At 43.9% G+C, this 22,551-nt stretch overlaps 1 protein-coding gene across 9 annotated transcripts in view; it reads left to right on the forward strand.

The window, feature by feature from the left end:
• The window catches only part of col16a1 (collagen, type XVI, alpha 1), a 124,051-nt gene that overhangs the window by 65,734 nt on the left and 35,766 nt on the right, over positions 1–22,551 (forward strand). For 7 of the 9 annotated variants that reach the window (XM_079522671.1, XM_079522670.1, XM_079522674.1 and 4 more), the window contains 19 exons: positions 904–939; positions 1,374–1,409; positions 2,222–2,341; positions 2,636–2,680; positions 3,976–4,029; positions 4,908–4,943; positions 6,079–6,186; positions 8,407–8,532; positions 9,027–9,080; positions 9,193–9,234; positions 10,456–10,491; positions 10,855–10,908; positions 11,017–11,085; positions 11,372–11,425; positions 11,957–11,974; positions 13,945–14,001; positions 14,452–14,490; positions 15,276–15,347; positions 17,723–17,776. In XM_079522671.1, coding sequence (XP_079378797.1) covers positions 904–939; positions 1,374–1,409; positions 2,222–2,341; positions 2,636–2,680; positions 3,976–4,029; positions 4,908–4,943; positions 6,079–6,186; positions 8,407–8,532; positions 9,027–9,080; positions 9,193–9,234; positions 10,456–10,491; positions 10,855–10,908; positions 11,017–11,085; positions 11,372–11,425; positions 11,957–11,974; positions 13,945–14,001; positions 14,452–14,490; positions 15,276–15,347; positions 17,723–17,776 — 1,110 coding nt within the window. The remainder of the gene's footprint in view (positions 1–903; positions 940–1,373; positions 1,410–2,221; positions 2,342–2,635; positions 2,681–3,975; positions 4,030–4,907; positions 4,944–6,078; positions 6,187–8,406; positions 8,533–9,026; positions 9,081–9,192; positions 9,235–10,455; positions 10,492–10,854; positions 10,909–11,016; positions 11,086–11,371; positions 11,426–11,956; positions 11,975–13,944; positions 14,002–14,451; positions 14,491–15,275; positions 15,348–17,722; positions 17,777–22,551) is intronic. The other 2 variants (XM_079522676.1, XM_079522678.1) reach the window with 2 other exon arrangements.

A 22,551-nucleotide genomic window follows, 5' to 3' on the forward strand; every position in this document is an offset into this window, starting at 1 on the left:
TGTAAACAACACTGAGACAGTGACGATACGTACACAAAGAAAAAACACACCATTAGACGCGTTAAAAGGTCAGGCAACCAGTGTGCCCTGTTCACTCAGATCTCAAACGGCATTGCATTCTGCAGCATCAGCGGAACTCCCCAGGGTGACTTGCTAAACATTTCAGTGCCGAATAATGGATGTGGTATGAATTCACTGCTAAGGAGGCGATACTTGAGCACTTGCTCAAATTAATGTGTGCATTTGTCTATAGTACTTAATCATTCTGAAGCGAGGGACTTTTTTTTCCCCTCCCCTTTGTCCGAGTCATGCGTCGCTCGTTAACCCTTACAACATTTGCTGGCAGCAGTGCAATGGTAGACACCACGAGACAACCTCTACGTTGTGTTTAGTCTCCAAGGCAAAGCTTGCTTTATTCTGTCAATATTGTCTAAATCCGACTCTCTCCCAGAGCATGCAAGAACTCACTGGACTGAAATGTGTGTATTTTTTTTCGCAGTCATTCTGCCTGTTCTCCAGGTTACATGAGGGGACGGGAAATGATTTCTCTGAGAACGAACGCATACATCTCGCACGCCTTATGAGATTCTGGTGTGCAAACGATTTCCGAATCCATCTGTCATACCTGGTTAAGAGATGTGCAGGGGGAGAACGTGTGCGTGTGCGTGTGCGTGTGCGTGTGTGTGTGTGTGTGTGTGTGTGTGTGTGTGTGTGTGTGTGTGTGTGTGTGTGTGTGTGTGTGTGTGTGTGTGTGTGTGTGTGTGTGTGTGTGTGTGTGTGTGTGTGTGTGTGTGTGTGTGTGTGTGAAAGACAAAGATAGGGAGAGAGATACCATACTTGTTCGCTACCTCTTGAAGCACCTCTCAACTTCATTTCTATCCTCCCTTTCCGTCTGTTCATCAGGGCCTTCATGGAGCAGGTGGGTCGGCGGGGGAGAAGGTACGGAGCTGTTAAATTACAGCTTACGCTGCATTCCTTTTGGTTCATCATATTTCTGGAAGCATGACATAGTACAGTTACAGTATAGATATACCAAGTGCATGTTCCTATACATTGACATTTTGGAAACATTTGCATTGTCAATGTATCTGTGGTAGATGCAGTTAAACTAGCAAACTAACCTTCACCTGAGAAGCACATAATACAAAGTGTACGCACGCACGCACACATATGTGTGTGTGTGATGAAGTATGTGCTGTTTATATTGCATGATTAATATCTTTCGTGCGGCACATTGGGCCGATGCACCTCAAAGCACACCAACATCAACACGCACACACACACACACACACACACACACACGCCCACACACACACACAGAGAGAGCACGGTATGTGGGGACTAATTTGGCGTCTGTGTTTGTGTTTTGGCAGGGAGAGCGAGGATTGGATGGTTCCAGAGGCGAAAAGGTTAGCTTGGCTTTCTTTGTAAGACTCGAGGATCAACAACTTCTTGCACAGTGTACAATATCCCGGTGGCCTCATTCAGCACTTAATTAGTGTCTGACCCGCTGGTATTTTGTTGCACTTGTCGAAAAGCATTTGTGAATTTCTATGTACCGTATTTATAAATGGGTTGGAATACCAAATACAGGTATGTGGGTTTTGACAGATACTGTAGGGCAATCGAACGAGTGCCTGTTTGAAAGTCAATGTAGCATACTTGTACTTGTGTTGGCGTTAAGCCTGACTTAATCGTACAATGGTGGCCTGTGGAAAGTAGCCGATCAAGATGCTTAATTGTCGCAGTGCGACACATTTAGTTTATTATAGAGGGTATTTGCATGCATAAAGTGAGTGGCAAAGTGAGTTTAACGTGGTTTTTGCAATCAAATAAGACCTTCCTGTTTGGAGGTACTGTATGGGCTGTCAAGGCAAACACATTTAGTTTATTATAGAGGGTATTCGCATGCATAAAGTGAGTGGCAAAGTGAGTTTAACGTTGTTTATTGCAATCAAATAAGACCTTCCTGTTTGGATGTACTGTATGGGCTGTCAAGGCCAGAAAGGTGGGGGGGTTTTTTGCCACTCAGTAGGCGTTCCCGCGTATGATGATGATGTCCCGCGCATACCCTCTGTTCGCTGTTCCCGGTGTGGGATCAGCGTTGCGCGAGCATGAGCATCTCTCCTTTTCCTCTTTGATGCTGTTGCTATCTGAGAAGTGCATGAATGATTTGCACATCCGCTGTGATGCCAGTCTCGTGTGTTCACGTGCTCTACAGGGAGAGGCCTGTGCTGTGTGCCCCACCCTCGGAGAGCTCCCGGCCAACGGTCTCATGGCTCAGAACCTCATCCTGAAAGGGGAGAAGGGGGAACCCAGCGTGGGACATAAAGGTGAACTGGTGAGTGTCTTGTTGGAGAACAAACGGATGAAGCCTGGCCAAGAGGTAGGGAGTATAAGTGGAGAGGAAGGATTCGGGTTTCATCTAAAATGGGAAAGAATGAAACGGCCCAGCAATAGATGATGCATTATAAAAAGCCTTGATTTATTTTCTTTGGAAATGCATTATGCCACACCTTTGTTTGCATATCAGTGTGTTTGCCTGTGGAGGGATGATAATGGTGTTGATAAGATATACAGATGATGGATGATGATGGATCTGTTTTGTTGTTTTTTGTTTCTTGCCACTATGCAGGGGGAGCTTGGACCGCAAGGATTAGCTGGAGCCAAAGGAGAAAGAGTAAGTATTTTAGAAGTAAAGGGGACGTCTGTATTAGATTAAGCCATTAGCACCTGAGCAAAAAAAACACCTTTCATTTATATATATATATATATATATATATATATATATATATATATATATATATATATATATATATATAATTATGCATGGTTAAAGTGGTTAAAATCAAAAAAATGGCTCAGATGCTGTCCCGGTTTCAATGGGCTAACAAGTGTTCAGGTGTGCGTAGCTCTCCCAGTGGGATGCTGGGTATGTGCTTTAAACGGGGAACGCCCATGAGGGGCACCGTCACAGTGGTAGACTAATGTTCGGCCCCTAAGAAGGCTCTGCTGCAGAGAGTCTGCTCAGTGGGTGGTCCTATTAGTGAAACGCTAAGGTAGCAGAACCATCGGGGGACATCTCTCTGTAGGGCGCACAGCGGCACACCGCTGTGGCATGAGCATTTACTGTTGAAGCTGCTATCCACCAACTGTTTTCTGTTAACAAAACATTATTGTGACCAATCTGTATGGTACATAGTTTATGTTAACACATTGTCTGCGGCTGATACGTTTTGTTTTTTTAATAGCCATCTATTGTCCGCGATCAACGTATCGTATATGTACGTTTTATATCGCTTCATATGGATCTGAAACGGCACCTTAAAAAACAACCTTTAGCACCTTGCTCACACCTGCATGTACGGAACGTGCTTGCGCATGCGTAGACTACTGTTATAATTACGATCTTCTCTGGCCTTTCTCGAAAACTACGTCGCTGTCCATTGTGCTGATCAGACATCCGAGGTTTGGATCTGATTTCAGATTTTTCAGGGCATCGCGATTGAAATATGAACAGTTCTGGAGAAAGATAGCTAGCATGAGCTAATGCTATTAGGCTTTTCTCCTCTCATTTGCCGAGACGGGAAAACGGAAGTGCTTGAGTAGTAATCTCCCCAATTCCGGCCTGCGCAAGCTAACTACCACTTGTGGCCACACGGCAGCAGTCTAAGTGTTAATATGATATAACTAACACAACTGTGTTTGTAGCTGGTTCTTGCTCTTCCATCCCCAAACAGGCTTTCTGTATTAGCTCGGCAGAAATTGTGGTGCTCACGTCGACACCCCGGGATCACCCGCGTAGGACCAGATACAAGTTATGGATTGCAGCTTTAACTCGCATATATTCAAATAAACATATTTTTCGCCTCTTCCCATGAAGAGTGCAGGTAGTCATGTAGCTGATGGCAATCTCTTTGAATGTGATCATTTTATATGGCATCTTGTAAAATGAAATGTGTGTGTGAATGGCAGGGAAAAGGTGGACCCAAGGGACCCATTGGCGAAGAAGGACTGAAGGGTGCCCAGGTGAGAGCCCATGAGTGTAATGACGGTGTCATTATCTGGTCCATTGGGAGCTGCTTTCTGAGTGCTCATAGTGCTAATCGGCATTCAACATTGTATGTTTTGTTGTCAATAGCTCAAGCTCATAGCGCGGCACCGAGTGCCGCGCTATGAACTTGTAGATCTGCTATTTTTGAAAAATCGTTAAAATGTGCCTCAAATCTTTCAGAAAATTGTCATGGTTTAGAAAACTTTTTTTTTTTTAATTTTGACGTCAGGCCTGAATGGGTTAGTTTAATAGATTACCATTACTATTAATGAGGAACTGCCCTGGTGAAGGAAACGTTACCGTTCCACAGGGCTTATCCAACAGTGTGGGGAGAGACTGAGTTGGCTCTCAAATTCAATACAGAAGGCGTGTTGTTGGCGCGCATCCCTCATTGTTGGTACACAGCTATACTGTGAACAGTTTTTCTTTTTTTTATCTCATTATCAATCCCCTCACCCAGGGCAAATACAGGCTGGGTGTATATTCTACAATACATTATGCTGATCCAACATGCTCTGTAGTCTACAGTCATACCAATTAGCTTGTTTGGAAAACCACTTTAACCCAATGAACTTACCCAAAGAGCAAAGCAATGGTAATGCATACGATATTATGCAATTATGGTCATACAGGGATTTCCCTGTTAACTACAGAATGATATCAGCAAGTCTAATCAATCCCTTTGGCTTAGTTCATGTCTGCATCAGTCCCCCCATGGCGTGTGTCCTTTTGTGTCAACACGATGGATTTCCCCCGGAAGGTATCAGCGAATGCATAGAACTTGAAGATTATCTCATGTTTGTGTATTCCATGTTCATATTTTCATTACATTGCTCTTTGTTTACATATGCAGGGCCCTCCAGGTCTTCAGGGTGTTCAGGGAGCGAAAGTAAGTTCCTTCTTAACAACCCAAAAAAAAAATGCTGCATTCTCACACCGAGGCCATGCAATACTCTTTGCTAAGTTCACTCCACCAGGCCCACTTCACCACTTTTCAACCTATCTTCATATAATTGGTCCTCACTAATAAAAAAATACCACAATTGTTCTCTACTCGGTCTGTGTCTCATACGAGGGAAGTGGGCAGTTCAGAAACCCGTCCACCAGTTACTTCCTCGTTAGGCAATTTTTTAAATTCTGGACGGGAACCCCCGTTGGTGTTTTAGGCATTATGTTATACTTTAGCTATTGAAAAATAGCAGATCTACAAGCATCGAGTGCCGCGATACGAGCTTGTAGTTCTGCTAAGCAAACCAAGATGGATAAGAATAAAGATACCGGCACTGGATCTCTGAATGCTTTATTCTTTTTCTTTCTGGTTCCTACTGTAACTACACTGTAAAAAGGTGCACTCGATCACCAATGAGTATACTGGTGGACATACGCATGGTCTAGTAATAATTAACATACAGTAAATGAATGAATTTATGTGCAGTCCAGTACCACCAACAGTGGTTTGTATCTGGTTTGTATTCTATTACCATCCAACATGAATTAAAATAAACCCAATGTCTACAGAGACATTAGACTGTTTTAAATCCCCATCGGCCGTCAGGGACACTTGGACAGCCTTAAATAATCAGAATATCTGCGGGAAAATCATTCTGCATCAGATTAAGTCACGTCAGGCGAGAGCAGACGCTCCACCGTAACGTAGACAGCAACCGTGTGCTGTTTGAAAGAGGCACAGAACGCATCCACCTCATTGAACCTAAAGTATTTCGGAAAAATCCTTTTTCTCCGTAATAGAAACGTGTCCTCAAAGGAGTCACGCTACCTTAAACAACCTTCAAACTCCTTTGACTTAACTTGCCCGACAATACTTTAGTTACAGCAGGGAAGTAGCAGGAATCTATCTACAGCAGATAAAAGCAAGAGTGGAGAAAAGGGGAATTGGTGCGTGCGTGCGTGCGTGCGTGCGTGCGTGCGTGCGTGCGTGTGTGTGTGTGTGTGTGTGTGTGTGTGTGTACACCACACTGAGGTGAACGTCGGGGCATATCATAATCATGTTTCACCGTTGCCAGGGAGACCAGGGAGAGCGAGGAGACAACGGATTGGACGGAGCAGTAGGAGCCCCGGGACTGCACGGAGAGTCTGGGCGAGATGGAGTAATGGGTTTAAAGGGAGCGAAGGTAAGCGATGACGCTTGAAAACTGCCGGCTCAGATCAGTTTATTGTCTCCGCCAGGCCGGGTGGACCAGAGGCCGGGAGGGAGACTATTTCCAGGTTCTTTTCCGTCCGTGTGTCACTCTGAGCAGCTAATCTCTGATGATGATGATGATTAGTAGTAGTTGCGGCTGAAGGTCGCAGTTAACTATGAACTATAAAGTTTTTTGTCACTCAAAATCCCCATACATGGGGAAAGCCCCCATATATTGTGCCCAGGTCTTGTGACATCACTATGATATCATCATCAAAATCCCCGTACATGGGCCCAGACGGTTAGCTCAACCGTCCGGGCACCTAGGCTGCGGGGCCAGCCTGACGGCGTGCCGCGGGCTCGACTCCCGATCCCGACGGCCTTTGCCGCGTGTCTTCCCTCCATCTCTCTCCCCATTTCCTGTCAGTCTACTGTCAGTCACTGACATTATCAGGGATGATAGTAAATCAGGGATCATATCATAATAAATGCGACCTGCTGGCGCAATTAAGCCCATATATGGAGATCCCTGATGTCATAAATATTAGTTTATGGATATATGTCAGAACCTGTTCTGACATATATCGGCAGCCGGCGAAAACTAGAGTTCTCAACAGGCCCGAAAATAAAGGCCCGGCCCTACCTCTGCCCTCATCAAACCCTGTACACTTAAGACGCTGCCACCATTAGATCTCCATATATGTAGCTGACCTGTTCTGACATTCTATATGTTGATCTGACCTCATCAAACCCTGTACACTCAAGACACGCTCCATATATGGCCAGTGCATGTCTTACTGGTAGTAGTAGCAGCAGCAGCACCACCGCCACCATCACCGTTGCTTTGTCTAGAATAGATAGTGCAGAGAGACAGAATTTCAAGGTCAGAGAGGCGGCTGACATGATACCCTGCACGTCTCAACCCTGAATCGACATTGTGATTATGGTCGTCGCCTTACCTGGACAATTACCAATTTGCCCCATTATTGATTCTGCTAGAAAGGCCTAAACTAGAAGCACCTTTATGTAAGGCTTTGCTCCTGAACCTGACAGGCATGTTAGCTCTGCAGTCTATTCTGTGTGCATTGCAACTAGATTGCATTGGTGGAATCACAAATACTTGTGATTAGATTACTAAGACGAATAGATGCATCACTTTTTGAAACATCTAAAACAATATCGTTGCCCTTGTGAACTTGTATTATTTTGTATTGGTTTTATTCAACGTTTAATCTATGTTAGATTAACAGCTAGCCTTCTGGCTTCTTCCTTTCGTCACACAGAAATGTGTTTCCTTTATACGTGTCGTATTTTTTGCTAATAAACTAAACTAAACTAAGAAGAAGAAGTAGGTCAGGAGTGGCTTATTGTCGGTATCAGCCAATAACATGCGGGAGTCTGTCCCCGTTACAATGCGCTAGACCTCCGGGAGATGGAGTCTGTCCCCGTTACAATGCACTAGACCGCTGGGAGATGGAGTCTGTCCCCGTTACAATGCGCTAGACCTCCGGGAGATGGAGTCTGTCCCCGTTACAATGCACTAGACCGCTGGGAGATGGAGTCTGTCCCCGTTATAATGCACTAGACCCCTGGGAGATGGAGTCTGTCCCTGTTACAATGCACTAGACCCCTGGGAGATGGAGTCTGTCCCCGTTATAATGCGCTAGACCCCTGGGAGATGGAGTCTGTCCCTGTTACAATGCGCTAGACCCCTGGGAGATGAAGTCTGTCCCCGTTACAATGCGCTAGACCCCTGGGAGATGGAGTCTGTCCCTGTTACAATGTGCTAGACCCCTGGGAGATGAAGTCTGTCCCTGTCCCCGTTCTGTCCCCATTGTCCTTCTCAGAGCTTCCTTGGTTACAATGCACTAGACTCCTGGAAGATGGAGTCTGTCCCCGTACAATGTGCTAGACCCCTGGGAGATGGATTGCTGAGGTGGAGCGCCACACCTACCATCAGCTCCCAGTACTTCCCGCACCCAAGCCTCATACTCATACACTGAGTTGGCGGTGCCCGGGATCGAACCCATGAACTTGTGGTCCAAAGGCGAGAGCACTACCGACTGAGCTACCCGGACAAACTAAACTAAACTACTTGTGACAGGTCTAGTTATTGAGCATATTCCATGTCCAGAAGAGTAGGCAGTGGAATGAATACAGGTTTTAGCAGTGTCTCTCTGATGACGTTGTGCTGCTGTCTGTGTGCTGATAGGGCGATGCCTGTACCAGCTGTCCCTCTGTGGACACACTTGCAGGGGTTGACGGAGTGGCCGTACCAGGACCCAAAGGAGAGAGGGGAGAGCCCGGCCCCCCTGGGCAAGGAAAGGCTGGCAAACATGTAAGCAAAAAATAAATAAAAATCACACCCGTGTGAAGTGAGGGGCGCTCTTATCATTGTACATCATCATGACGTAAAATAGACGCTATGGGCTCTATTTTCGTCCATGCTAAACCCCTTTCCCTAAACTACTTTGCCTTTTTATTACTATTTTGAAAAACGTTTTGAATAGTTCAACTAGCTGATCTACATTGACGCGAGCCTGTAGGCTATTTTAACTATTCAATAATGTTAAAAAAAAAAAAAAAAGTAAAGTAATTTATGGATAAGGGGTTTAGCATGGACGAAAAAAGAGCCCTTTGCTCAGACACTATGACGTAAAATTCTCCATGCATTGTCAATGGAAATGTAATGTGTAGGACCAGGTTTGTGGACAGACACCAAAAGCTGGATATAGGAGCTCCCCTCAAAAATAAAATAAAATAGAATCATGGTTTAAATTTTGACCACCACATTAAAAGAAAATCTGATAGCCATTTCTTGATTCTTTCTAGGGAAAACCAGGCTTGCCCGGCACACAGGGCTCCCCAGGGACCAAAGGAAGCCAGGTACTGAAGCCTATTACTTATTATTTTCTTAATGGGGTTCAATCAAGTGTGGCTGTGATCCCTCCCTGAATAATCTATTTCATTCTATTCTATGTTGTCCTGCCCCCTATAGGGCGATCCTGGAATTGCCGGGGTTGGCCTAGAAGGACCCCAGGTAAGGCACATCTTCTTGGTTAAATTCCATCACCTTTCATCGTTTTCTTTTCAAAAGGTATCTTTGAAAAACAAAGAAAAGGTCACGCACACTGTCAGACTTGCCAAAATGTTGCTCTTTATTAGGTCGACGTTTCGGTCGCTTAGACCTTCAGGACAGACAATTGTCTGAGTTCCCTAGTTCTTCAACAGATTTTAGGATTATAAGGCTGTAAATCTTCACATCAAACCCTAATCCCTTTTGGCTTATCTTTAAAACCCTCTGTTCATTCCTCTGTTGTCTTTGATTGTACCGCTGACTGTGGAGCATCTGGAAGACGATGGCCAGGCCTTCTGCCATCCTGTAGAGCAGTGGTTTACTGTGGAGCATCTGGGAGACGATGGCCAGGCCTTCTGCCATCCTGTAGAGCAGTGGTTTACTGTGGAGCATCTGGGAGACGATGGCCAGGCCTTCTGCCATCCTGTAGAGCATCTGGGAGACGATGGCCAGGCCTTCTGCCATCCTGTAGAGCATCTGGGAGACGATGGCCAGGCCTTCTGCCATCCTGTAGAACAGTGGTTTATCAACCCTTTTCATATCAAGGCCCATTACTTATTCAGCATTTCAGCCACGGACCACCGTTTGATGAGATTTAGCCTCTCAGACCCAAAACTAAAGGATTTTGTTATCGTTGGTTAAGATTTTGTCCACGATTCCATGCTGTATATATATTGATGTTGGTACCATAGGAGAGATAACAGGCAAACGACCAAAATACAATATATTTTACATTCTTTAATTTGTGTAGACGACGTAAATTAAGTAATGCAGATGTTGCAAATGCAAATATAACTATTGAGAGCGTAACATGAAACCAAATGAACCCGTAACGTAAGGGTTCATTTGGTTTCATTCATTCATTCATTCATTCATTCATTCATAACGCTCAAGAGTTAAATCTATAAGGATCAATTTGGTTACCAACTCTATCATTTAGCTGGGGACCACCTGGAACCCCCTGAAGGACCACTGGTGGTCACCGGTTGGTCAACCAGTGGTGTAGAAGGAGCAGTCTGTCACGGCACTGTCTCTTTCTCACAGTCATAAACCGTGTAGTAGATCTCCTCTGCCAGAACGCTTGTCTTTTGTTGCTCTTTCTATTTTTTGGGTATATTCTTGTTTTGTTATAATCCTCAAGTGTAGTTTTCATGTCTTCTTGTGCACCTGTCATCCCTTTAACAGGGTGTGGAGGGGCCAAGAGGGCTACCGGGACTTGCAGTAAGTTTTGTCTGATTTGTACGTGGTTGCGCAACGTGTCTCGCACCGACATCTACAAGTTCACAATGTGATGCACTGCTTGTAGATCAGCTATTTTGGGACAACAGCACGCCTCTAAGTCTAAATCAGGCATACGTCTCTTATATTATCTCTTATTATTATTTCAACGCTTTTTATGGCTGCGTATTTTTACATCATTGATACTTGGAGGTGATCCGTCAGGAAGAGGCTTTGTATCATAGTGTGAGATTTTTATACTGTATATATATTTTCTTCCTTTTTTGCCAAATTATGTAAATGAGATGGTCCACCCTGCTATTAGAGGCCGTGTTGTTGGTTCAATGTGTTGTGGTTTGTTTCCAGGCACCTCAGGGAGACGGTGGGACACCTGGACCTGTTGGTCCCACTGGCATAACGGTACGCTACCGTCAATTCAGCTTTAATGTTCCTGACTTCATGATTCTACAGTGCATACAAAAAATATATATGTTTGTTTTTATTGGTATTCATTATCCCTGATCATAGGGCCCCCAAGGAGACATCGGGCCTCCCGGGCCTCAAGGGCCAATGGGTAACGAAGTGCAGGGACCCCCGGTAAGATAGTAATGCTGAGGTGTGACTGACTTAAGTTCTACCTATTTTCTTTTTTTGCACTGCCCCTTTACTTTCATATGGGCAGCAGTCGCTCAGGAGGTAGCGCGGCCGCTTGGGAACCTGTGTGTGTGTGTGTGTGTGTGTGTGTGTGTGTGTGTGTGTGTCTGTGTGTCTGTGTGTCTGTGTGTCTGTGTGTCTGTGCGTCTGTGCGTGCGTGCTGGGATTGCCATTCTGTTTTGCTTTGGTTCAAACCATAGAACGTTTCCTGTTCACTTTTGCTCCGCAGGGTAAAGATGGAACCCCAGGCGTACATGGATTACCAGGAGGTGATGGCAGAAATGTGAGTTTGTTACCGTTTACTCCTTATACTGTGTGCATGTGCGCATGGTGGGGGGATGTGACTGTTTTTAATCAGCATCTGGTAGTTTAAGAGACTTTAGTTGTCGCCTCTGTACTTTTAATGTCTGAATTGTTAATTGTCTCTGAGCTATGTTTGGGGGAATGGCCTTGATGTAGGCATCATTTAATAACCAAGGATTGTCCGCCTCGATCCATAACAGAGGCCATGTCTGCTCCTATCTTATCAAGTGTCCCCTGATCTGCACTCAACTCCGTGCCCTGGGAGCATTCTTCTGAAACAACAAGGCCAAACTCACTCTCTCTCTCTCTCTCCCTCCCTCTCTCTCTTTGTGTGTGTGTGTGTGTGTGTGTGTGTGTGTGTGTGTGTGTGTGTGTGTGTGTGTGTGTGTGTGTGTGTGTGTGTGTGTGTGTGTGTGTGTGTGTGTGTGTGTGTGTGTGTGTGTGTGTGTGCGTGTGTGTGTGTGTGTGTGTGTGTGTGTGTGTGCGTGCATGCGTGCGTGTTATCTTGCAGGGAGCCAAAGGGGACAAGGTAAGTCTACCGTTTTGTTTGGATGACAGGGTCTTGAGGGGTTTGGCGATAAGGGGCGGAACAGATGGTAATCGCAGGAGATGGTTCAACACACACACGCACGCATGCACACACACACACATACACACGCACGCACATGCGCGCATACACACACGCACGCACGCACACACATTTGTATTACTATACTTGTGAGGATATCAGCATATTAGGATAGTGAATTTATGAATGCCATTATTTTCCTTTCTGTTTTTGTCATTTTGAAACTTAACCCTACAGCAATAACTGATCTACTGTGAGCTTGTAGATCTGCTATTGTCAGTGCAGGACTTATAAATCAGGCATACCTAACCTCTAAATCCTAATACTAAAACCAACCTGAATTTTAAAGAATTATAACTCTTAATAAAATATATTTTAAAATCATTAAAAACAACTCTTTTGGGGACGTTTTCGTCACATTGTCTATTTCTCACATTGTGCTACTTGTGGGGACACTTGGCCCACACAAGTATAGCAATGCACGCACGCACGCACGCACGCACGCACGCACGCACGCACGCACGCACGCACGCAAACACACACACACACACACACGCAGGCAGGCCGGCCTCTGGGCAGGGATAGAGTAGCAGTAACAGTTAAGTGTACTATTGCTGGGGGAGTTTAGGGGCCCTAAGAGAGAGAGAGATAGTGTGAGACTATTAATTACTGCATTCATCAGCCCTGGCACTCCTCGCTGTCATTGAGAGGAGGAGGAAGAGGAGCAGGTGGAGGAGGGAGGAGGAGTGGGTGGAGGAGGGAGCGAGGTGGCCTATGATGGTGCAGATATAGTAGTGTAAAACCCTGAGGAGTGTTCATTTAACACCTTGAACGCCCGTTACCATAGGTAGGGGGCCAGTGCCAGTGAAATGTGCGACATAAGCAGATGATAAGAGCTATGTTGTCTGTCGTTAGAACCGGGAATTACTAATCGGCCATTCCGTGCCATGGTCACAGACCTGTGTTCTGTCCATTCGGATCATTGTTATGGTTAGCGCGATCTCAAATTAATGTTTTATTAAGCTTGGAACATCGTACTTTATCCCATTATATGTCCTAAAGTCGCTAAAGAACACGTGCGCGTGAACAGAGGATTTCGGCTGTTGCTTCCATGGATGCTAGCAAGCGATGCTCTGAAAACTCATCAAAAACTCAACAAAATCATATTGTTTTAGTCTCTTTTTTTCTCCACACAGTTTTAGCAATGAAAGCTGAAAGAATGCCTTAGTTGAGGGAAGCGTTTATGTGAGTCTATAAACTAATACAATGAACACTGAGGGTTATGCTGTCCATGAGAGCATAATTGGAGGGATTAAATGGAAGAATAGAGTTGCAAAGAAAGAACAGAAACTGAGAAGTAGGGGGAAACAAGAGAGCAGTAGGGGTCGATATGGGTCTGGCACACTGTCTTGGCATTAATTGTTTCTTCATATTTTGTGTTTTCCTGTAGGTTACATTCCACTCTGCAAACAATACTGTACTTGTTCGCCATGATAAATTGCACTAACACCCCACATTGCAATGTTAACAACCCACAACTTTCTCAAAAGGACACAACTTTTTGAGAAGTTATGTAATCAAGATAGTATCTTGATGCAGAACTTCTCAGAAGGTTGTGTAGCTGCTGTATAAGTTAAAACGTAGATGAATACGCTGGAATGAGGCCGTTGCAAAGTGTGGTTGAAACATGGAGATGAAGTACCGGTACATGCTGAGTGCTGACAACATTTTATCTTTTTTTTCTTCTTCTTTTTTGTTATTGCATCTGTGTGATGAAAAAGGATTATTCCCAGAAAAGTCGGGAATAAAAGAATCATGACAGCTTGAGGAATGTCTATGATGTTCTTACTCAACGGTTAGATTTCTCTTTAAGATTTATTTTATTTTGATGAATTTATTTATTTTTTATTTCAATTATATATTTCTTTTAGGGAGAACCTGGAGAGTGCAACTGCATAATGCCAACACACACGGGCACAGGCGGACCTGTGAGTGTCTACACGCATGCACGCACAGACGCACGCACGCACGCACGCACGCACGCACGCACGCACGCACGCACGCACGCACGCACGCACGCACACACACACACACACATTTACATGACCCATTTACATCTTCAAAATCGTTATTTCACGACAGGGGGTAGGAGGGAAAACGCCATGCTTTTAAGTAGTTTAAAGTAGACGCAGATGCACACATTCCCATATTGACTCAGACGGCCTTTATTGCGAGTTCATATTGAGGATTATTCTCTACGGGGGAGACGGACCGAGAGAAAAATAATATACACATACAGTACAAGCTGAGTCACCCCCCCCCCCCCCCTCCTTGCTTCGGGGTTCATGATCAGCATTCTTATTATATTTCATACTAGCTGCTTTCCCTATGCCGTCTGTTCAAGCACCGGTCTGATTCTGACTCCTCTTTGCTTTCAGGGAGCTCCGGGAAGGGAGGGAGGAAGCAATTGGCATCAGGTTTGATCTGGCAGCAATTACATAATTCTGTGACTTTGTTTGAGAATGATGTTTCTTCAGTGTCACAGTATTCTCTCGGGGGGGCTACACTGGGGACAGAACGGAACCGTACCCTGCTACTGTAGGTGGCTGCACCGACAATTCGTCCGTCCCACGGCCAGTTCCGTATTCATTGTTTTCTTTTCGCTCTGAAGATGAGGCGAAGGGCTGCACAATCGCCGCAGACATGCAGAAAAATAGAGCATTTGCGAAAGAAAAAAAGATTCACACGCACCGCAGCCAGGTTCCATTGATTATAGCGGCAGTACCGTTGGTTCCATTGATTACAATTTACAATTTGGCCATTTAGCAGACGCTCTTAATCCAGAGCGATTTACAGTAAGCAGGAACAAAAGACATGGTAATACATCAAATACATACAAATAGTCATCATGAATCATACGTAAGAACCTAACAGTGGAAAATCTATACAATGAACTATGCATATTCTGTATACTATATAGTGCTATGTCTACATACAATGTAATCTAAGTTACATAAGTTGAGCCTTTGCATACGCCTGTAAGGTCGTCGGGGTAATGGCAAGTGCTACTGGCTAAAATGGATATAGTGGCAGCGTACGGTTGGTTCCATTGATTATTGTGGCAGCATACCGTTGCAGAGCCAATTCCGTTCCCAGTGTACCCCCCCCCCCTCTCTCTCTGTTAGTATGTGTGTGTGTTTGTGTGCACAAGTGCTTTCATACAGTATGTGCAAACATGCGTTTTATGTTTTTTATCATTTAGGGTCCCCCAGGACCTCCTGGCCCACCTGGTCCTCCGGGCCCTGAGGGCACAGGTGGCCTCCCAGGTCCCCAGGTAAGACGAGAGCGTCTGCCGGATGGTGGCGGTGTGTCTGTTCTTTTCAAAGCAGAAGCTCTTCCAATGCGTTTGAACTGCATGTGTGATATTCCCGAAGCAGGCCGTATGCAACTGATGGGTGGAAGTGAGGTGCGCCCGCCAGTGTGTTCACGCCATGAAGTTATCCATCCATCCCGCCTAACTAATATTGTAAACGGGTGATATTCCGTCCGCTTGCCAACTCATATGGCACACTTATCGATGAGCGAGGCCATCGGATATTCGGCTCACGAGTCATAAGCCTCAAGGTCGACGAGCCTCAAGGCCTTACTGTCGCTGCGCCTGCCTTGTTGAGATGCATATGGCCTGCTTCGGAATAGCCTACACGCGTCTGAACTGAATCCCATGCTGCTCATAATTCTTGGCTTTGGCAGCTGGGACGTTACAATAATATGATGCTTAGAGCGCTGACAAAGTATGAATTGCTGTGAATGTCAGCAAGCTTTGCAGCTTGAGGGGTGATTACCTTTTAATAATATATGTGTGTATATGCAAGCATGACATGATTTACTGAGTCATCATCTTAATTCTTTAAAGGAACTAGATTATGAATTTGAAATACACAGGCTACAGAGAAGCACTAACCCTTATTATGGTGCGCAATGCACTAACCTACGTGGGAAGTAAGCTTTGGGTAATGTCAGTCAAGACATGCACATTTATTTGAAGGTTGGCTTATGAAACCAAACCATGGACTCACCATTAGGGATGGGTATCGTTAGGATTTTTGTGAATCCGGTACCGATTCCGGTTCTGCTTATCGATTCCGGTTCTTAACGGTTCCCTATTTCGGTTCCAAAATGGTATAAAATAACTTAAATAAGAGGTCAAATGTTTATTTAACAAAAAAGCTCAATGTCAATTTAAGACATGTATAATGAATAGTGTAACATCCTCTCCTATAGTGATTATTTTAAATATAATAGCCTATATCTACTCTGTATTTACCCAGGGCGGTGTTGCAGGCTACTTCTCTTACTACTAACTACTGACAATAACAAATAAAAGCATGTCTGAGATTTGAGAGCAACACACACTCGCACTCACACGCACACGCACACGCACACACACGCACACAAATTAGCATCGCGAATGGGGGGGCAGCGCATCTCCGGCCGATAGGTGAGAACGGGTTTGCCGACGTGCGAATGGAGGGATCATTGAAAACAAAGGCGGCTTGCATGCTGTGGTTTGCATGCACATGGGGTGCCAGCCTGCCAGAGTAGGTAGTATCATTTGTTGTTTTTCTTGTTTTTTCGCCACCTCTCTTCGAAGTTAGACTGCAAGCTCTAAACTGACTGGGCCTCTGGACCCTACGCCGTGATCTCTCTCTCTCACACACACACACACACACACACACACACACACACACACACACACACACATGCACACACAGGCGCGCATTCGAGGTGGGTTGATTCAATGCTGTGCAACGTGCATGCAGAGAAATAGCTCCGCCTCTGCAAGCCACAAGCCCACAACGCGTCGCTGATGCAACGCGGTGTAGGCTTGTAGATCAGCTCTGTTCCCTGCGCTTCTATTAAAAGGGTAGAAAATAAATAAATGGCGTGTGACCGCGTGTGGGAACCGATAGAGAGAACCGAAATTGAATTATTGTAATGAGTACCCGGTACCCAAGCACGTTCGGTTCGGTACATACTTGGTCCCGAGGTTCGGGACCCACCCCTACTCGCCATACTACACATTCAAAGGGACAGTTTTAATCCGTTCTTTATCTGTACAGACCTTCAAATAAATGTCACTATGTACATCACAAAAGACTTAAAGTGTAAGAAATAAAAGCTCATAAATAGAGATGGGGATTGGATAAACACGGTCATGTATTGTACTAGCTCACATTATCTGAAATTCTTGCAGTTAAAATAGTACTTAATCCGAATTTTGGGTTTGTGGTGCAGGTCACTGTATTCTATCAGAGTTAGAGATTCTTTACTCTGTTCGCGTCACTCAGAGATCTCTGTGGAAAAGATATATGAACTAATACTGTACCTCACAAGTCTATTGAATGGTGGCTGGGGGAAAGTATGGCAAATACAAAATTGGTATTTGACATATTACAAAGATTTGTGAGTGTTCTCTGAACCGGTTATGTGTTATTTCTGCAGTTAGACAACACATAACTGCACACAGACAAAACATAAAGGTGAACGGTTTACAGAAGCAAACTAACAATGCTCCATGTTATATAAACTTGAAAAAAGGCTTTCCTCCTAATCCTGTTGACACTGCCTGACAATAATGGTGGACTGTAGATGGGAGTGGCTGGCCTTTAATTGGCTACAAACCAGTTCAACCTCAGTTCCTTCTTTCAGGGTATCCCTGGCAACGACGGGTTAGCAGGGACACCGGGTTTGCCCGGACACAGCGTAAGTAAAAAACAAAATCAGAGAGCCGATGGGGGAGGTTGCTCTTACCTGCTGATTCAAAGATCAGGTTGGCTTATAACCCCTGAGGATTCTTTAGCCTGGGGCCAGAGCATCTGATCTAGGTGCAGTTGTGGTGAAGGGCAACTTCTGCTAGGAGAGGGAGGAGAAATGGTGGAGTAAGGTGAAGTTGCCCGAGGATTCTGATCCGGGGTCAGTTTTGGGCTTTTTTCTCCCTTTTTTTTCCAGTAATGGTCTTGGACCATCAAAGCTGATCCCTAGACAGTGCTCAAGGGAAACTTCACCTTGAAGCTAGTTAGAGAGCAAAGTGGTGCCGACACAGGAAGTGAAGGAGGAGTTTGGTGAGGGTAAACTAAGGGTTCTTCAAAGGAGCGGAGCAGTCTGGAAATGAGTGCACTTGGGAGTAGAGAGTGATCTTATTGAGAGTTAAGGTCCTTCTATACCGGGAGTGTTTATTCTGTCACATTTAATTTAAACTGCTGTTTGTATCATCAGTACATCGACATTAGAACGTGAATGAAGAGTCTGATTTGCAGACACTTTTTTTTGAATTGTTCGCCATGCTTCCGGTGTGTAAGGACTTTCACTGTAGACAATTTGAAATAAAACAATACGACCACGAAATAAGCACAGTACAACATGTTGTACATATTCACATTAATATTAAATTAAATAAAACGTAGTCACAGACTCCATTGCAGTCCATGCGCAAGACACAAACACAGAGATGAAGAGAGATAAATGGCATGTGTCTGGGCAGCATCGGCAGTTGCTTTTATGTACTACATTTTGAATGAACTGTGTATGAAATGGTACAGCATATGAATGAAGGCTACTATTATCATTAGTATGATTGCTTTATAAATTGTATTCATGAAGATAATAATAATGCAGTCACCTGCATTTTGCAACTCTGGATCAGTGTTGATTTTGACAGCAAATTTTAGTTATAGTCATAGTCTCTTGAATAGTTTTAATTTAGTTTTAGTCACATTTTAGTCACCTGGAATGTTTTTGGGTTTGTCTAGTTTTAGTTGACTAAATATAAGATTTTAGTCGACTAAATCTACAATTGATTTAGTAGACTAAAATGTATTTTGGTGGGCCTTGATGCCGTCGTAATGGCTGAAAATAGCTCACGACGCGTCGCATGCAACCAAGTGTAAAATGACATATACTGAATCTCCACTAGTCCCTTCCTAACATTTTAGTCTAGTTTTTATTTTATTTAGTCTTAGTTTTAGTCATTATAGTGTAGTTTTCATTTAGTTTGGATTTAGTTTTCGTCAGTGAAAAAGGTAGTCTACGAACTAGTCGACGAAATCAACGCTGCTCTGGATGTGGATTCAGAGTCCAATCAGAGCCTCTCTCTCCGTCTCTCTGTCTGAGGTTTTTATTTACCACACTGCTGGCTTTGGCCTAGACCTCCCTCTGCTATACAGACAGAATGTACCCCTGAATGTAATCTCTTTGCCCACAGTGGAAAATTCTGAATCCTCATTCGGACTCACAAACACACACCGACACACACTCCAGAACTGCTCCGACTAGACAAACCTTCCAGTTTCTCCTTTGTTCTGTGGATCAGCGTGTTATATGTCAATGGATTCACAGCCACAGTCTAGCCTCTCTCAACATTCAAAGTCGTCTGCAGTATCGGTCATTTGAAATTGGTGATATTTGGATGAGCCCAATAGATGGTTAGCAAATTGCACAGCATTTCAGCTAGAGTGCAACAGAAGTGAATATTGCACATTGACATATACTGTATAGACAAGCTTCTCTGTGAGTGCCTGTTAATGCACACAGCCTGGTTCTCGCCAGTAGTGTGCGGTGTAAAATAGCCTTTCTGGTTAATAGCACCAGTTTGAACAATGTCAAATTGGTTTGTAATGGCTTTGAACCTGGGCCAGGTGCAATTTCCAGGACATGGCCAGTCTTGCTAAATCAGTGTCTTCTATTAAATAAATTCTTAAAACATACTTTTATTAAAATGGCCCTTCCATAATAATAACGTCAAAATCTTAATGGTTTATTTCTCACTGCACCTTTAGTGGCCTACATTTATAATGCCCTCGTTAAGTCTGATGATACTGTCATTATGTCACCATGGAGATGGGATGAAACAAATGACAAAATCAGCTTAGGGTGCCATGCCCCTTTTATCGTTCTTTGTTTTGCATTTAAATGTTGCACATTTGGCACCTACTGCACGCCTGTCCATGCTGGAAGGGGGGGTCCCTTCTTGAAGAGGGTCTTCTCTGGAAGGGGGTCCCTTCTTTGTGATCCTTATCTTTCTTGGGTGTTTTTCCTTGCCCAATCGAGTATCTTAGGAGCACAGGGTTTGTCTCATGTGCTAATCTCATCTTAAAACTTGCTTTTATCGAAAGGCATTTCCATACTTTTAATCTATAAATCGTATAGGTTTTTATTTCACACTGCACATTTTATAAATGTCTTCATCTTTTAATTGTTGTTTTTATTTTATTTGGTTATGTCTATACTCTATAGTGTTATGTAAAGCACTTCGTAACTTTGTTTTTCGATAAAAGCTCTATTAAGACTCAACATAAATCGTCCCACTCCGTTGATGGGTAGCAGACTGCATTTTAGTGTAATTTATGAATGGGCTCGTGGGGTGCTTGGTTACGTGTCAAATCCTAAATACTAATGGGCAACATGACTCCACTGGAGTGTGTGGAGAAAATGATGTAATGGGTGACTGTTGGTATGTGCTGGGTACATGTAATCTTCTGTGTGGAGTAAAGCCTGATTCATGCTTGGTTGTGTCCTGCATGAAAACAGCTGATCTACAAGCTTATAGATCGGCTATTTCCGAGGTCTGATGCCAACAAGTATAAATCAGGCTTAGGTGACTGTTCAGTGTATTCTGCTTTATGCGTGTGCTCTTCTGTGTAGACTCAGTAAAGATGAGTGTGTGTGTACCTCACATTCCACTAACTAATGGCCACATTTCACTCTCTGGAAGCTAATGTTATTGCCACGCATGTGACTACAACAAGCTACCTTCAGAAATGTGTAGTTACAGGCATCTTTCCAGTGTTTATTGTTATTATTTTACATAGCTGATGCAAATGTCACAGCTAATTAGAATCTCACTTTTTCTTTTTTTTGTAACTGCCTATAGGGAGAGGCAGCACTGAGTTCAATAGTATAGTGTCTGCTGTGTCGGCCAGCCGTTCATCCTCCTGTCTATTGCCTGAAATGCCTTTGAATGCTGTGATTTAAATGCCTGACACCATCGGATAATGTCTACACACAGTACACAGTGTGATAGATGGTACACTTTGTCAACTAAAAGGACGGTGATTCAATTTGTGTTTCAATTTCAATCCATCATCTCAAGCACAGAAAGGTGTTAGTAGGCAGTCCTGGTGATTTCAGCGTAACATACAGCATGCTGAAACTTTGTTTTGGTAAAAGCTCTATACGCTATAGCTCTATAAATCATACTTGGGCAACTGGCGCCCCCCGGGGCCACATGCGGCCCCCACCTTCACTTAATGCGGCCCGCCGGGTTAATATCGGAATACTGATCAGCGGTTAAAATTCCAAAAATGCAAACATAACCCGCTTGAATTACTTCATTCTACATTATAGTAACTTAATGATTAGTATTACTATTTTTTTATGTCTAATATATTTTTTATTTGCAGTTCATAAAGTTAACATAAGTATAACTAAATGCAAAGTATATGCAAATGCAAGTAAACCGGTAAGTGAATTTCAATTCAAATTAGCAAAAATAGCAGATCTACAAGCTCGAAACGCAGGTCGACGCCTTTTAGTGTGTAAATATAGTGGCCCTCTCACCTCCTCCATCCCACCCGTTACGTGAGACTCTTTGCTATGTTAGCCTATAACCGAGGGTAGTACTGTATGTAATGTTTAAAGGGAGTTATGGCTATGGCATATGTTGTGTTGGTTTGCTGTTGTACATTGCAGGCTGGATTTACATGTTGGGTTGTTGCAGCATTTAACCCATTTTGGGCGGGAACCCCTTTTGGTGTTAGCATTATGTTATGCTTTAGCTATTGAAAAATAGCAGATCTACAAGCTCATAGCGCGCCACCGAGTGGCGCGCTAAGAGCTTGTAGGTCTGCTATTTTTGAAAAATCAAAGAACGACTGACATAGAAACATAGCTTTTTCAGAAAACTGCTCACCTGTTAACTGTCAAGTGAGGAAAAGAGGCTGTCTGTCAGTCTGTAATATGGTATTCACATTATCCCCCACGGGGTGCTGAGGCCACTCAACTATGCACACCTCTGGGTTTCCTTGTCGCTAGGGAGGGATGGAGCTCCAAATCCCATCTGAAAAAAGGCGATTAATAAATAAATCTAATCACCCATGCTGGCACAAACATGTTGGTCTAAAAGTCCATTAATACCTGCAGTCCATTAATACCTGCCCAGGGAAACAAAATTACGCCTTTGAAGTGCCGGTACACACATTAACCTGCAGTTAATGTAACAGTTTCTTCAATATTATTTTCCAAAAGTAAAAAGGTCACTTGCCTTCTATCTGTTAGAAAAGTGCTGTATTTGAAGGCCCTTAGTAAAAGATACTGGTTCTGTTGAGAATGTATTGTTTACCGATAAGAAGCTCTATTCCTACTTGTCGCTACAACTTTCTTATGATCCGTTTATTGTGTATGGCTTCATCACTATATGTTAGAAGAACTGTGTGGGTGTATTCAAGGAATGATCCCTATAAGTAATCAAATACTAGTCAGTT

The sequence above is a fragment of the Electrona antarctica genome (genome assembly GCF_951216825.1).
Source record: "Electrona antarctica genome assembly, chromosome: 15".
Lineage (NCBI taxonomy): Eukaryota > Metazoa > Chordata > Actinopteri > Myctophiformes > Myctophidae > Electrona > Electrona antarctica.